Genomic DNA, 16,611 nt, shown 5'->3' with positions numbered 1-16,611 from the left:
TTTGTTTGGAGTGGACATCTAACAAATCTCCATCTGATCTTTTAAAATTTTCTGCAGCATTGCTCTGTTGTTTGCAGTGTTGGATCTTGCTCTACTACGTTGTCCATATCGCTCCATAACCTGTCCATCTCAATTAGCCGGCACATTGGGTACACTTTTGCAGAAGAAGATTTAAATGATGCATCAAATGTCCCTTTCATGTAAGTGCACATCGGCTTTATTAACCCAGGATGTAACAGGCATAGAAAGCCTGGCTATGTTGAACTTGTTTTGTATTAAAAGATTGTGATGCTTGGCTTCTAGCTGGAGTTGAAAAGTGTCTGAGACTTACCAATAAAATAAAAAGGTTAAAAGATGGAAGAAGAAAAAATCTCACTGAAGAGTGGCTGAAGTGGTGCTTTCTTTGCAACTCTGCTCAAAAGGCCAACATCCTTGTGTTCACCTCGTTACTGTTGAAGCTGAGACGAGTGTCTTGGTGCTATCATTTAATGAAGCTGTCTGTTCAAGACCTGTGAGAAGTATGTTTTTCATACTAGCGACTGATGTGCATGGCTCCTTGCTCAGTTGCGTGATTGGACCTCACACTTGTCTTCCTATTCTGATTAGAGCAAGTTTGCACTGTTGTACGAAGGCACTAGTATATTGTATTGCATAAAATCTTCAGTTTTTCATTTTGTATCTCTCGTATGAAATGCCATGTCATATAAAATTAATTTCATTCCTTTGGAGTGGTGGGCAAGTCTTTTGGCCTGAACCAACAAACTATTCAAGGCTTTTGTCCACTATAGTAGCTTTATAAAGATAACGGGCTATGATTTGCAGAATATTAGATAACTTTAAACCGCTTATTTTAACCCACAATTACATGATCCCTGCATGAACTTTTGAGAGGTAGTATTAACAGCCCTCATGTAGCCATAGTCTCAGCTGTGGCTACTGGCAGATGCTGGACCCATTTAAGCTATCAGTGGATGTGCTTCCTGTTATGAAATGATTATTAGATCAAACTATATTGGAATCTGCAAACACTAACATCTTCAAACTTAAAACCTCAAGTGTGAAAAGGAAAAGCAGCGGAACACCTAAACACAGAGGCCGTCTTTAGATACCTTTTTGGTCACTGAGCTGTGATATGCAAATGTATAAATGTAAATATATTTAGCAATCTGTTTTTAGAGTTCATGGCAACGTAGTGCTCCTTATGAATACCAAAGAGGATATATCAGATCAAGCAGAAATGAGGAAATATGAAATACACAGCATATGAGAGCATCAAGGGTTACATTAACAAACCCAAGTGAGAATGACCCAATTAGCTGACCAAGGAGGGGGTGAAATGTTAGGCCACAGCATGAGATGTCATGCTATTAATGTCACCTCAGGTTTGCCTTGTGCATGCAAGTGAAAAGAGCTGTTTGAGCCATTTAGGGGTGTTTAGAAATATCTTAATAGCATAAAGAATGTATAAAAACCATTTTTCCCTTTAATGTTTTTGCCTTGTTTTGCAGTAATTGAAGGATGATGTATACTTACCTTCGACATGCACTGGGATTGTACACTGCTCCATTCACAAGTACCATTTCTCAAGAAGCTGTTGTGGGCCATGGTTACCAGTTCTGCTCAGACTGTAATCTTATACAGTCTTTGCTTGTCACATTGCTCTCCATATTCTACAGCATGTAGCGCAAATGCAAATGCAAGATGTTGAAGATTAAAAGAATTACTTGGAATCTGAAAAAAAGTCTGCATTTAAGGCTTTAGATGACCCAGTTTCCAGGCATGCATCCATCCAGTGGCTTAGTTGCTCTTGAGGCTTCTAAATGTAGTATTTTTGGATTTACTATGCAGTGTGTATATGTGCACATGTGTGTATCTCTTGTCTGTACAGGCACACAAACATGCAAATTCTCCTTTGTGTTTGTGTTCTTCCTATGTAGCTTTTTTTCTCAGTTGTGTCAGTGTTTTACTCATACTTAGAAGTCATAAAAACAGTGACCTAGATATAATTAACCCCCTCAAACCAGCATCAATCTGCTTTGCTTGCCATTATGGGGCTGCTCCCTATGTTAAAGTCAAGTTCCTAATAGAGGGTGATATTATGGACTCCCCGCAGCATGGCAGCACACGGGGCAAGTGCTCAGAGAAGACATGTGATTGAATGAATAAGCTTGGTCAAAGGAGCTTGCAAAGAAAAGCGTCTGGACTTCTTTAAGTTACTTGAAGACGTTTCACCTCTCATCCGAGAAGCTTCTTCAGTTCTAAGGTCAAATGGTGGAGAGTCCCAGATATAAACCTAGTGGGAGTGTCCCCCCACAGAGGGACAAAAGGACCCCCTGATGATCCTCTAATCGCCTGAGCCGAGGTGTGGAACTGGGTGTGGGTCCCAATCAGCCAGAGTTTCGGGTGAGTTCATTGTGAAACCTGGCCCCACCTTATCATGCGAATTCCTGAGGTCAGATGGCCCAGGGTGTGAGTGGGCGTTAAGGCGTCTGGGAAGGGATCTCAAAACTGGATTATAGATGGCAGAGAGTTGGTGTCGTAAACCACCGCCTCTGTTCAAAGATGGTCGCTCACAGTGGACATAGATGGCTTCTTTCACTCCTCTTTCAAACCATCTGTCCTCTCTGTCCAAAATGTGAACATTGGCATCCTCGAAAGAGTGTCCTTTATCCTTAAGATGCAGATGGACAGCTGAGTCTTGTCCTGTGGAGGTGGCTCTTCTGTGTTGTGCCATGCGCTTGTGAAGTGGCTGTTTGGTCTCTCCAATGTAGAGGTCTGGGCATTCCTCGCTGCACTGTACAGCATACACCACATTGTTAAGTCTGTGTTTTGCCGTTTGTCTTTCGGGTGAACCAGTTTTTGTCTGAGTGTGTTGCTGGGTCTGAAGTACACCGGGATGTCATGCTTGGAGAAAACCCTCCTGAGTTTCTCTGATACACCGGCTACATAGGGGATGACAATGTTGTTGCGTCTGTCCTTCTTATCCTCCCTCGCTGGTGTCTGATCTTCTTTTCTGTGCCTCTTTGCTGACTTTAAGAACGCCCATTTAGGATAGCCGCACGTTTTGAGTGCTTCCTTTACATGTGTGTGTTCCTTCTTTTTCCCTTCAGGCTTAGAGGGAACATGTTCTGCCCGGTGGTGTAGGGTCCTAATTACTCCAAGTTTGTGTTCCAGAGGGTGATGGGAGTCAAACAGGAGGTACTGGTCTGTGTGTGTGGGCTTCCGGTAAACTTCGATGTTGAGGTTGCCATTCTCTTCAATGTGCACAGCGCAGTCCAGGAAAGGCAAACAGTCGTCCTTTGTGTCTTCCCTGGTGAACTTGATGTTTTTATCCACAGCGTTGATGTGCGCAGTGAAGGATTCCACTTCTTGTGTCTTGATTTTGACCCAGGTGTCGTCTACATATCTGTACCAGTGGCTGGGTAAATTATCACAGACAGAAGCAGAGCAAATCAGGATGAAAGTCTCAGCCACCCTCTCCAGTGCCAAAGTCCCTCCGTCCAACCTCACAATACAGGAAAAGAAGGCCGTCGCTTCCCTGAGCAAAGACCACAACATCACTGTTTTACCAGCGGATAAGGGAAGATGCACCGTGGTCCTAAACACTACAGATTACCATACAAAGATCACTACTCTCCTCAGTGACAACAATACCTACGAAGCCTTAAAGCGAGACCCCACAAGCAGCTACAAAAAGAAAGTTATAGCTTGCCTTCAAGACTTGGAAAAGGACAAAATCATTGACCGCCTTACTTATCACCGCCTTTACCCAGGGGATGCCATACCCTGCATTTACGGACTTCCAAAAATCCACAAGGAAGCTGTCCCACTCAGACCCATAGTCAGTAGCATAAACTCAGCCGCTTATAACATTGCAAAACACCTTGCTACCATCCTTGCTCCTCTCGTGGGGAACACCCCACACCACATCAAGAACTCCACCGACTTCACTGACAAGGTCCAGAAACTTACCCTGGATCCAGATGAAACCATGGTGTCCTTTGATGTAGTCTCTCTCTTCACGTGCATACCCACCACGGAGGCAGTGGAGACTGTCAGAAAACGACTACAAGAAGACAACTCCTTGGAGGACAGGACCAACTTCACACCCGATCAGATCTGCACACTGTTAGACCTCTGCCTCACCACTACATATTTCAAATACAACGAAGGCTATTACAGACAAAAACATGGCTGTGCCATGGGCTCCCCCGTGTCACCTATTGTAGCCAACCTTTACATGGAGGAAGTGGAAAGAAAGGCTCTTGGCTCTTTCAAAGGAAGAGTACCCAGCCACTGGTACAGATATGTAGACGACACCTGGGTCAAAATCAAGACACAAGAAGTGGAATCCTTCACTGCGCACATCAACGCTGTGGATAAAAACATCAAGTTCACCAGGGAAGACACAAAGGACGACTGTTTGCCTTTCCTGGACTGCGCTGTGCACATTGAAGAGAATGGCAACCTCAACATCGAAGTTTACCGGAAGCCCACACACACGGACCAGTACCTCCTGTTTGACTCCCATCACCCTCTGGAACACAAACTTGGAGTAATTAGGACCCTACACCACCGGGCAGAACATGTTCCCTCTAAGCCTGAAGGGAAAAAGAAGGAACACACACATGTAAAGGAAGCACTCAAAACGTGCGGCTATCCTAAATGGGCGTTCTTAAAGTCAGCAAAGAGGCACAGAAAAGAAGATCAGACACCAGCGAGGGAGGATAAGAAGGACAGACGCAACAACATTGTCATCCCCTATGTAGCCGGTGTATCAGAGAAACTCAGGAGGGTTTTCTCCAAGCATGACATCCCGGTGTACTTCAGACCCAGCAACACACTCAGACAAAAACTGGTTCACCCGAAAGACAAAACGGCAAAACACAGACTTAACAATGTGGTGTATGCTGTACAGTGCAGCGAGGAATGCCCAGACCTCTACATTGGAGAGACCAAACAGCCACTTCACAAGCGCATGGCACAACACAGAAGAGCCACCTCCACAGGACAAGACTCAGCTGTCCATCTGCATCTTAAGGATAAAGGACACTCTTTCGAGGATGCCAATGTTCACATTTTGGACAGAGAGGACAGATGGTTTGAAAGAGGAGTGAAAGAAGTCATCTATGTCCACTGTGAGCGACCATCTTTGAACAGAGGCGGTGGTTTACGACACCAACTCTCTGCCATCTATAATCCAGTTTTGAGATCCCTTCCCAGACGCCTTAACGCCCACTCACACCCTGGGCCATCTGACCTCAGGAATTCGCATGATAAGGTGGGGCCAGGTTTCACAGTGAACTCACCCGAAACTCTGGCTGATTGGGACCCACACCCAGTTCCACACCTTGGCTCAGGCGATTAGAGGATCATCAGGGGGTCCTTTTGTCCCTCTGTGGGGGGACACTCCCACTAGGTTTATATCTGGGACTCTCCACCATTTGACCTTAGAACTGAAGAAGCTTCTCGGATGAGAGGTGAAACGTCTTCAAGTAACTTAAAGAAGTCCAGACGCTTTTCTTTGCAAGCTCCTTTGACTACGATGACCTGGATGACTGAGAACCTTCACAGACACAATGAATAAGCTTGTCTCACGGCAGTCTCCCGGCTGACAGGTATTTCAAATGAAACATGGGATTTCTAGAAAACAAGAGCTTCTCCTTCTGTTGAAATGAGTATCACTTACTGACTAGAGAAAAAAAAAGGGAGGACGCCCTGAACCAAGACTTGCTTCTGTAGTAGTATGACACGCAGACACTTGAGGGAATAAAATCTAATTTATTCTCGCTCAGATAGCCACTTGTACCACATTATTTAGGCTGAATGAGCACACAATCCACTTTAACCTAATAATATAACATCATTTGTTCATGCATATAAATGTGTTTAAAGAATTTTTTTTTCAAAATGGCAGGACTGGCAGCACGATGGCATCGTGGTTAGCACTGTTGCCGCACAGCAAGAAGGTCCTGAGTTCAATTCCAACATCAGGCCGGGGTCTTTCTGTGTGGAGTTTGCATGTTCTCCCCGTGTTTGCGTGGGTTCCCTCCGGGCACTCTGGCTTCCTCCCACCGTCCAAAGACATGCAGCTTGTGGGGATAGGTTAATTGGATAATCTAAATTGTCACTAGGTGTGAATGTGCGAATGAATGTGAGTGCGAATGGTTGTCTGTCCCTGTGTGTTGGCCCTGCGACAGACTGGCGACCTGTCCAGGGTGTACCCCGCCTCTCGCCCTATGACAGCTGGGATAGGCTCCAGCGACCCCCGCGACCCTGAAAAAGGATAAGCGGAAGCGAATGGATGGATGGCAGGACTGTATTATAGATGATGATAATAGCTGGCATAACCCAATCAGATCATTTTAGTGTTCACATTGTGATAAAATTGATTTCTTTATACATTGATGTAATTCTGTAAATTAGGAAATAGATAAATTTTTGCTCACATTCTCATAGTATATCTTAAAGTAGATCCTGTTAGTAATTTGAGAAACATGGTATTGAATGTCTTGAGATATTGCATGACACCAGTTGGTAATGCGGGGCATTATGTCATTAGTTGTGAACACTGGCTAATAAGGCACAGCAACTTAATAGCTAGATTGTGACCATCTCTTCATAATAGATGGCATCAAGGTAATGGATCAGTTATTTACTGACCACACTGACAATATGAGCTCTGCAGACCTATTATCACACATAAAACATGGAAAAAAATGACAATTTTTTTTTTAAGAGTCAGTGTAGAAAATTTTACCCACTCTTCCCTGCAGCTCACTCTAATCGTTGAGATATTTTTGGGATGTCTTGCATGCACAGATGTTTAAGGTCTATCCAAAGATTTTTTTGAATGGTGTTTAAGTTATGTGACAGTAAATGCTGTTCAAAAACTGTCATCTTAATTTTAGCAGTTCGTTTGGATTATGAGGTGCGTTTCAGATCATTGCCCTGCCAGCCTCTGTTCACTTGTGAATCCCTAAAAGTAGGTAAGTTACTCACTAAATGCTGCTAATTGTGCTCGACTAACAAAAGAGCTCAAGTTGAAATTCATTGATCTATCAAACTTTCTTCCAAAATGACTGTGAATTCTGTGATTTAATATACACTATATGTAGGAAAGTATCAGGCCACACTCCGTAATCTTTGAATTCAAGGTTTTTCTAAAGAGCTCACTGAGTTCTGTAATCCAGTCTTTAAATGATGACGTATGAACCCTGGTTCTGGGTCCAAACTACTCTTCGTTTATTAAGGCTGTTGTGTTTTTAACGTGTTTTAGTGCTTTGTATCTTGTTCTATTTAATCTGAACAAGTCCCTAAAAATAGTCAGTGATCACAGTCGGTCTCTCTCGGTTTTTATTACCACTATTCATTTTAAAGCTCAGTTTTTAAAACCTTACATGTAACTACAGCCCAGCCCATGCAGCAGTATATTAATGACTAACCTCGTATTGTGGATGGATTATCTCAGTTGTTCTCCTGACTTAAGGTTGGTCCGTTTTGTGAGGGATTAGAGATATATTTTACTGCTATTGTTAATAATAATCATCATTACCATTGCATTAATAATACAATCTGCAGTATTGATATTGTATTCAGATGTTTAAACATATTGGTACCCAATTAGCCTTTATTACAGGTGCAGTTATAACCACTCTAAACTGTTGAGTTGAATCTATAATCCTAAATGCTTTTGAATGCTTGTTATAATCTTAAATGTGTACGTGCTGGCCTTCTGTCTGGTGGAAAAGGTTACAAGTTGAAACTGAGTGCAGTTCATGCTGACACACACACAGTAGACTTTATCTCATGTATAGGTGAGAGGTTAATCATGTTTGCTTGCAACTCTAAAATTGTCTCTGCAAAAAGAGGAACAGTTTCTTGCAGGGTTTTCCAGACGGGAAGTGAAAGTCAGAAGGCTGACAGCAAGCATCTGTCGTGGAGATGGAGACAATGTTATTTTAAACTGTGTTAAGTCATTGTGGTTTTGAAACCTATGTATGAACTGTATCTGAGTGACGTTTTAGGGGGCGTCAGTAAATTTAAGCCCTGAAAGGTATAAAACACCTGCTTATGCTCTGTAAGTCGGGGATCGGCGCTGTCTGCGTACAGTGGCGGTCTTCCCACGCGTGTCATTAAAATCATCGTTTGACTCCACCCGGCTGGACCAGTGTTGTTATTATGGAAGTCGATTACCTCCTCTACCCCTCCTCAATATTGAACCTAACAGTTTACAGCATCCTGCCATGCGCTTGCATTTGTTACTAACCATCAGGAACCCTCACATTTACTTTTATCAAATGGAAAAAAGTTAGCATTCATTCTCCTGCTTCTTGTGTTTATATTATGCTAACCATAGCTGAGTAGCTAGCCACCACGTAACACATCATTATATACCAGCTAGCCCAACTTCAGTAACCCTACAAACGTCACTGCTGTTTAGTTTTTTTTTTTGTCTTCATTTATGTTGGAAGTGATAGCAGAGCTGTGGTTTTAATTTTTTCAGAAATCTCACAGTCAGAACATGGTATATCATGTTTAGGTGGAAACTAGCGAGCTAACTTCTAACTCCGTTAAATTTCATAAATCCTGTTTTCATGGATGCCTGGATTTTATACTTAATTGTTACACCTGGTAGAGCAAACACACCTATCATTTTATTAAAGATGAAAGAATTCAGTTTGTAACTCTCAGTGATGCCGCAGTGTTCATTTGATTTTGGGACCTGAAGCAGAGTTTGGACCTGGAAACGGCTAATGATGTCAGACTTAAAGACCGGATAGGATGCCACTGTTGCAACAGTCTAAATATTCCATGATGAACTGCAATTTTTTTTATTGTAAAGTGGAAGCTTTCAGGAACTGTGGCAACTCAACCATCAAGTGGCAGACCAAGTACTGTAAAGTTACAAATTGGGGTCGCTGAGGCACAGAGTGCGTGAAAGTCACCAACGCTCTGCTGACTCAGTAAGTTCTAAAATCCCAAACCTCCTCTGGCATCAACAAATGCACAAAAATAGCATTCTTCCACGTTTCATGGCATGGGTTTTCAGGGCCCAGCAGCTCCTGTAAAGTGTACTGTGTAGCTGGAACAGTACTGTTGTCCATTTATATATATTTTAGGCATTAGCTTTACTGATTAAATTTTTTGTAGACCCCATCTTTGTATTAAGAGTATCCCAATCCTTGGCCAGCTAAACCTTTCTCTGTGCCGAACTAACACGCAGTTTTATTCGAAATTTTCTTGGTCTTCCTGATTTTATTTTGAATTCTCCACTTCCTGTTTACTTCCATTTCTTAATGACATTACAGTCACTGGAAACTGCCAGCTTGAAGTCCTTTGATATGTTTTTATAGCCATGCTCTGCAGGTCCTAAGTCAGTAGGTCTGAGGAGCCCATCATTTCTAAGTGTTCCTGCAAGGTTTGAAGAGCTGTGTTCACAGAGAAGGTATAATGTGGGTAGCGCATTAGCAGAACTGAAGCAGCAACTTCGCTGCTTTGTCAGAAGGTTTCAGGGATTGTATTGAGTGGCAGCCACCCATGTGTGAAGGGCCCGAGGTAGAGACATTGTCCGAGGAATTAAAAAGCTCTGTAAATGTCATCAGGTGGCAATTTGTAATGAAAGGTACTGACCTGTCCAGCAAGACATAACAAGTTAGGGAAGTTCTGATAAAAGCAGAAGGGTGTCAAGCAAATGAAAAGGTGCCCAGACGTCTGCACATCTAAAAGATTTACAATAAGAAGACTTTTATTATCTGTTTTCTGTGAAGCTGTATTTGCTTGTTTTTGCTAATACAGTGAGAAAAATATGTTCCCAAACCAATGCTATTGTGCATGAGCGTATATGTATGCAATAATTAATTACTTTTATCTGTGATATAGGCATCTGTGTCATAAATTCATCCACTGGTGGAATTTCTTAAGTTGACAAAGGTATTAAAAGATTTGCCTTTTTAGTCCCAGTTAATGCATAAATTAGTGACTAACTCTAGCTATACTTGTGCTTCTGGAAGAGTGCCGTATTCCTGCTTTTGTTCTCCTGCACAGTGCAGCAGTGCTGATGTGTTGTTTCCTCACCCTCCCTCTGGGAGGTGTGAACCAAGGGAAGGGAAAGGTACGATAGGGGAAAGAGGAGGGGGAGAACACACAGGCAGAAAACTTTGATGACCGCTGTGCCCTCATCTTCTAGCTCAGAGAATTTCCAGTTCTTTTTAGGGGAAATGAAGCATTATCCCTCATGCTCTGAGTAGTATCTCTATTTCATTGATTAGTTGAAGGGGTTTAGCATGCAGAGCTGCACACTAAGGTTATACCAGGATCTCCACGCACTCATTAAACCTGCTGATTTTATTTGATGAATCAAGGCAAACTCACTTGTAGGCTGAGATGCAAGCAGCCAAACTGAGCCTCCAGAGTTATTTAATTATGTAGCTAAAACATAAACACAGAGCCCTGAGTCTGTTGGACTTTGTGGCACATATGAAGAATCTATTATGCTGCAGCATGTGCTAAGTGAATGTTGTTACAATAAAATATCTTTTTTCAGTCCTCCATCAGAATGGCAGTTATATTGAGAATCCTACTGGCACGCAGTCCTATCCTGGAGCTTGGGGATTACATGTGCTGCGTACATGTTAAAGCCTCTAAACCCTCGCCTCCGCAGAGCCGATCTGACTGCACAATCATCTTCCTCACTCCCAGCTCCACTACCTGAGCTTCACAGCTACCGGCAGTGAGGCCTCCGTTCTCCCAGGATGCGGAGTGCTTGCGGTCAGACTCCAAATCCGTAGGGTTCTGCAGCGCAAGCGAAGGTCGGACTATGAGTAAATTTATTATCTTCCCTCCGTGTACACTGGGACCCTCTGGGAGCAGACACTATAGCACACCACAAGTTTGTGTAGCTGAGCTGAGCGTTCTTCTCCCAAATCAGTCTATTTTTGTATATCACTTTATTTTTAGACAAAACCAAGACCGGAGAACACTTGGGCTTTTTGTTTTCCTCATTGCACCCCAGCTTACCAAACACTTCAACAGGCGCTTGTGTTGACACACGCTTATTTGTAATGCAGTCACGCATTTCCACACAAACTCACGCACACTGACACACACACAACCACACAACACATCTGCCAATTTCAAGGAAGGAATTGAGGACCTAGAGCCAAGGAATGCCATGCAGGGAAGAGCGCATTCAGTTAGCCCCTGGCAGTTCTTCACCCTTACCTATCGTCATTGCATCACATTTCAATATTTCACAGAGGTGTGCCGCCAACGCACTGCTGACACATCAAAGGGCTGCAGCAAATCCACACTCCTCCTCGGAACCTCAGAGCTATGTCGCAGCCGTTCTTGGATAGGCCAGACAGACGCAGGGAGAGGCCAGGCATGACTAAAGACCTTAGCAGGCATATTAAAAAATGGATTCTCTATTTCCCACTTCGATGAGCTGAAGTTGTCAGGCCAGCCTGTGGGTAGAAGTTTCCTGGTTCACTGTGGCGTGGTTAACTCTGAGGGATAAGGAGAAGGATGATCAGGATCATAAGATGTGTACAACAGGGTTACGTTACTTTTTGCACATACAATACTTTTTCTTTTAGCTTCAAGTTACTTTTCCAAAAAAACTCAACCGTGTCTAAGGAGTGTCTATGCAGCAGCAGGGCATTCTGGTACACGGTAAGTAGTCCATCCAGTAGACATAGAAATGACTGTCATATTCTCAGTTCTTGCAATAAAAGGGCTGGAGAAACAAAAGAAACTAATAATGACATCCCCTCAGTACGTCACAGTTGATGGACAAAATGTAGCAAAGAGTGTCTCACTGAGTTTTTCATATGGATGCAACAGAAACAGTTATATTTGCTGGAGCAGCATTACCACGGAGCAAGTCAAAGTTAAAACAGCGTGCTCGTTTATTGCTGCTAGGTTTGCCTCCTTACCTCTGCGCTGTCTCTTCCCCCCTCTCTTCTTTTACTGTTGGCCAAATGAGTAAGGGCTCTAAATTGAATTCTATCTTGATGTATTTCTTCCAGAGGGCTTGCTAATTAAGAATTTAATTATGGCTGAGAGCAAAACACAGGCAACAAAACCCCCTCATGTTTAAAACATCTTTGGACTTGATCGCTCCTTCTCTCTTCCCCTCTCTCTCTCTCTCTCATGTGTGTGTGTGTGTTTAAGTTTTGAGGTGAACAAAAAGGTAGGACAAGCTAAGAGATGCTAATCAAAAAGGATTATACCAGAAATTCTCAAGAGTGAGATCGTAATGCATGCAGGATCAAAGCGATTCAGGATATTAAAATGCTTGTTGATGTTTTTAAAATTATAGGCCTGTTTAGAATAGCTAGGAATAAAAACTTACAGTTGTTTTTCCCCAAATATGAAATTAATTATTGATGCTTGTAGCAATTGAAGAAAAAGTACAATTTTATTATCATCCTGTGTTATGCTTTTCACTCCTAAGCACTGCTTAGTGTGTTACTCTGCAGTTATGACAGTGTATCCTCTGTTTTAGCACTTTGCCCATGAGCTGCTTGGAGAATCATTCTGCCTGCCTGCTTGGGGACTTTCCACCCAATAGGTGTCTTCTAATCTATACAGTGCATTTGGCAAACTCTTTGAAGTGTTCCACAATTTGCAAGATTTCAGAATGAACTTCAATTGGATTTAATATATATTTTTCTTAAAACAGGTGTATTAAAATCTAGAAGAGTACCTATAAAAAATGCCTTTTTGGAACGTGCTTGGCTTTCGGTATCTGCTTGTTAAGTAATGACATACCAACCCCGTTTCTCTGTCCAAGCTCCTGCTTCTTTCATTAAGGCTGCTGTCTTTTTAATGTCTTGCTGTGCATCTTGTTATATTTAATATAAAGAAGCTCCTAAAACTAATTTGTGATCATTGTAGGCCTCTCTAACCTTTTATTAGCAAAACTCATGTGCATGCCATCTTTAAGCTCAATTTTTAAAACCTTGCAACGTAACTACAGACTGCAGGTTCACAGTCTGATGCTAACAAAAATTTGAATGGGTACATGAAGCTAAGGATTAGGAGTAATCCATCAGGAATACTCCAAACCAGTATATTAATGACTAACCTCATGTTGTGGATGGATCATCACAGGTGTTCTTCTGAGTTTGGTCCCTTGTCAGCTTCTTTTCCCTGCCATACAATTTCAGAGTATATCATGTTTAGCCAGCTAACTTCCTGCTAATTGCAAACTCTGTTACACTTCGGAAAATTTCTTTTTTCATGGATGCTTGGATTATTTATTCACTGATTATTTTATTGGAAGTGAAAGCATTTGGACTGTTTTTAACTCTCAGTGTTTGATTGAGTTTGGACCCAGTAATGGCTAATGATGTTAGACTTAAGAGGCGGATTGCTGCTTACAGCAATGATCATCAGCTCATCCAAATTACATCCTGGTACACTGACTATGTTTAACATTAAATATTAACATTAACATCCTTGTATTAGGTGCAGCCTTGCAATGTTGGCTCTTTAATCCATTTTCTCACACACGTTAAATTAAACAAAAATACAAAGCAGCTTATTACAGTGTTAAATGACCCTTTGTGTAATGCTCTTATCTTATCTTATCATAGTTTCGAAAACTGTGCTCAGTGAGAACAACTTTACTTGTTCCAAATATATCATGTACGGTTGGGGACAAAAAGCAAATAGGAAGCTGGTGTAAGTACATGGTGTAATAATAAGGAACATTTCTCGAAATATTTGATCATCACCCCACCCTCTGCTTCATTTGGTTGAAAGAAAGAAAACTGCTAACAAATGGATACATAATAAAGTAGGCACATACCCACTGATAATTAACATTCACAACAGAGCTCTGAAATAGTTAGATCAGCATAAATCTAGTCCCAGAACTTTCCAAACCCAAAGAGCTCAGCTGAGAAAAGAGTCCTCTCTGTTCATCGTTGCTGAGACTGCTGGCCCATATTAAACCTATTTGGAATACTGGAGAAAAAGAAAGTCAAAATACACTTGAATGTCATCTAGGCCTAAAAAGGGATAAGATGAGATTCATGTTTTAGCAGTCAAAATTTACAAATGTCTCATTAAGGTAAAAATTAGATTAAAAGGACATAAGGGGACAATCCAAGTTTCTGTTTTAAATAGATTTTAAAGACCACCCAGCCATCCATTTTTTCAGAAGGGCTGGAGCCTCTCCCAACTGCCATAGGGTGAGAGGTGGGTTTCACTCTGGAAAGATCACCAGTGTTTTGCAGGGACGACACAGAGAGAATGAACCTAACACCACTAATTGCATGTATTTGGACTGTACCCAGAGTACTCTGTGGGTACTCCATGATGAAGTCGGAGTACTCTGCTATGGAGTAAACATGATTATTCCACACAGAGAGGCCTGAGCCTGATGTTAGATTTAGACTTCTTGCTGTGAGGCAACAGACCACTGTGCTGCTAGTTTTATATTCCAGCACTATAATATAAATTTTTATGCATATACTGGACATTTAATATGAGGTATGGCTTCCTCTGGATATAATGCAAGCAGTCATCTGTCCGTGCATGTACTCCACAAGCTTCCACATTTGGAGTTGGTCTCTATTCTTGGATGTGTACAGCCTGCATCGATACAATGTTCATTGGTTGTGGCTGCTTCCAATGAACACATGAACCCGGCACGTTTAATAGGAGACGTATCGGGACTGAATGGTGGCAAAGGAAGTGTCTCATTATGCTTGCAAGGAAGACCTGGCTCATAAGGGTGGGGTGTTGGTGCAAGAATGACCCAAGTATAGGTTAGAGCGCCTCAGCTTGGTACCTCTGTCCAGTTAGTTTTCCACCAAGAGTGCTGATATCAGAGATATTTCTATTATGGACATGCACGGCCGCAGCAAAAGCTTTGGATCAGCATCTGACAAGCCAATAGGCTGCCCTCAGTCATCGTTCAGTCAGTTGGGGTGCTGATGACAGTGCATGTTGTTTTTTGTGTTCTGAGACCACTGGTGTGGAAATGCTTCTTTGAGCTTAAAAGCGATGAAATGAAAGGTGGGTTCAAAACAAAGCTTAAAATTTATATGAAACTTTTGTTTCTTTTGCTGAAACTATTAAATATCCTCAGATGATACTAAATTATAGGGGAGAAATCGACCACTGAAATAGACCTGTACACATTACACCCATTACACCCTTTCATTTCAATGTTAAATTTTTTTTTAAACCATCTCACCATTTAACAGTCACACCAGGAAAATCAAAACTTGATGCTTCTTTCAGTCTCGAGCAGTACAGCAGCCACGTGTGAAGAACATTTTATAACTGGTATTTGAGCTAAAAAAAAAAAAGTTGGAGAAGCCCTGTGAGAGACAAAACCTAAGAGAACATCTCTCAGACAACATCCCTGAGACATAAAAATGGCCATGACCCGGTGCTTCAGATCAACCTATTGGAGTGATTCTGGTGAGCATAATGTTTGTCAAGCTTGTAGGATCATTTCCAAGAACATTTAAGAGTCTCATTCCTGTCAAAGGTACTTTATTCAAAACTCTTTATTGTTGTAGACTGTTGTGGGTTGTGGATAAAAACAAACCTGAATTAAATCCATTTAAAATGAGTCTGAAACATAAAAAAATGACAAAACTTGAAAGTGTCCTAAGATTGCTCTGTGCCATTCTTTAACTCCCTGTCTCCTTTATGCAGACCCATCTACCTCTAAAAGCTATTTGTCACAAGCATATTTTATAGAGAACACTGACCTCCAAGTGTTGTTGCTGGGGAAAAGAAGCTTGGTGCCAGCTCTGATTGAAAACCCTCAAACACATAGAGCATGGTCAAGGTGAGTAATACCAGCTCCTTTCAGGTCCTGAGGTCAGTTAATCTCCCACGGCAATCAGAAAGGCAGTAGATCGAGTCAGAGGTCTCCATGTGGGGCTGTCCAAGCCCTGACACAGTAATGATGAAGTCAGACTGGGACTGACTTTCAGGGACAATATTTTAATGCCTCTGGTCCAACTATATCATTCTTGTATGGAATATATATATGTATATATATATATATATATATATATATATATATATATATATATATATATATATATATATATATATATATATATATATATATATATAACATGGCATAATCTATATTCTATAATAATCTATATTACAGATTCTGTTTCATTTGAATGCGGACATCAGCAGGAAAGCAAGATTTAAAGTTTGTTCAGAGTCACGTAGTTGCATTTGAAATATGCAGATGAAATGTCTTTGTGGAGACACTACGAGGGTTAATTTAAAATCATTTGGACCGCCTTGGATAGGCAACAACTACAGCTACACCAAAACACATCAGAGGAAAAACACACAAAGTCTGGTAAGCTGCATGCTGGCAGAGCAGCTTCAGTGCTCTTTGGCATAGATGCTGCAAATTTTCTTGATTGTGATGATGTTGAGAGAGAGTCCTGTGTAATTTACATTCTCATCAAACCATTTAATGAAAGCTTGCGCTATCAGTGATTTGCGTGTGTGTATTGAAATAGTTTGCTTTTTCCTTTAATGTGCATGTGTGTGTATGGTTCAGCTTCATTAGCCTGCCAGGAGCTACTCTGACCTCGCCGCGTTTGAATTCTG

The 16,611-nt window shown here is 41.7% G+C and overlaps 1 protein-coding gene across 1 annotated transcript in view; it reads left to right on the top strand.

Annotated features, from left to right (window-relative positions):
• The first annotated feature begins 3,430 nt into the window (after positions 1–3,430).
• LOC146505153 (uncharacterized) overlaps positions 3,431–16,611 on the top strand; it is a 160,048-nt gene continuing 146,867 nt past the window's right edge. Inside the window, exon 1 of the mRNA XM_085183622.1 lies at positions 3,431–5,281. Coding sequence (XP_085039748.1) covers positions 3,458–5,281 — 1,824 coding nt within the window. The 5' untranslated portion in view covers positions 3,431–3,457. The remainder of the gene's footprint in view (positions 5,282–16,611) is intronic.

This window comes from Neolamprologus multifasciatus, chromosome 13 (assembly GCF_963576455.1).
Source record: "Neolamprologus multifasciatus chromosome 13, fNeoMul1.2, whole genome shotgun sequence".
Classification (NCBI taxonomy): domain Eukaryota; kingdom Metazoa; phylum Chordata; class Actinopteri; order Cichliformes; family Cichlidae; genus Neolamprologus; species Neolamprologus multifasciatus.
This window is presented reverse-complemented; position numbering and strand designations above follow the sequence as displayed.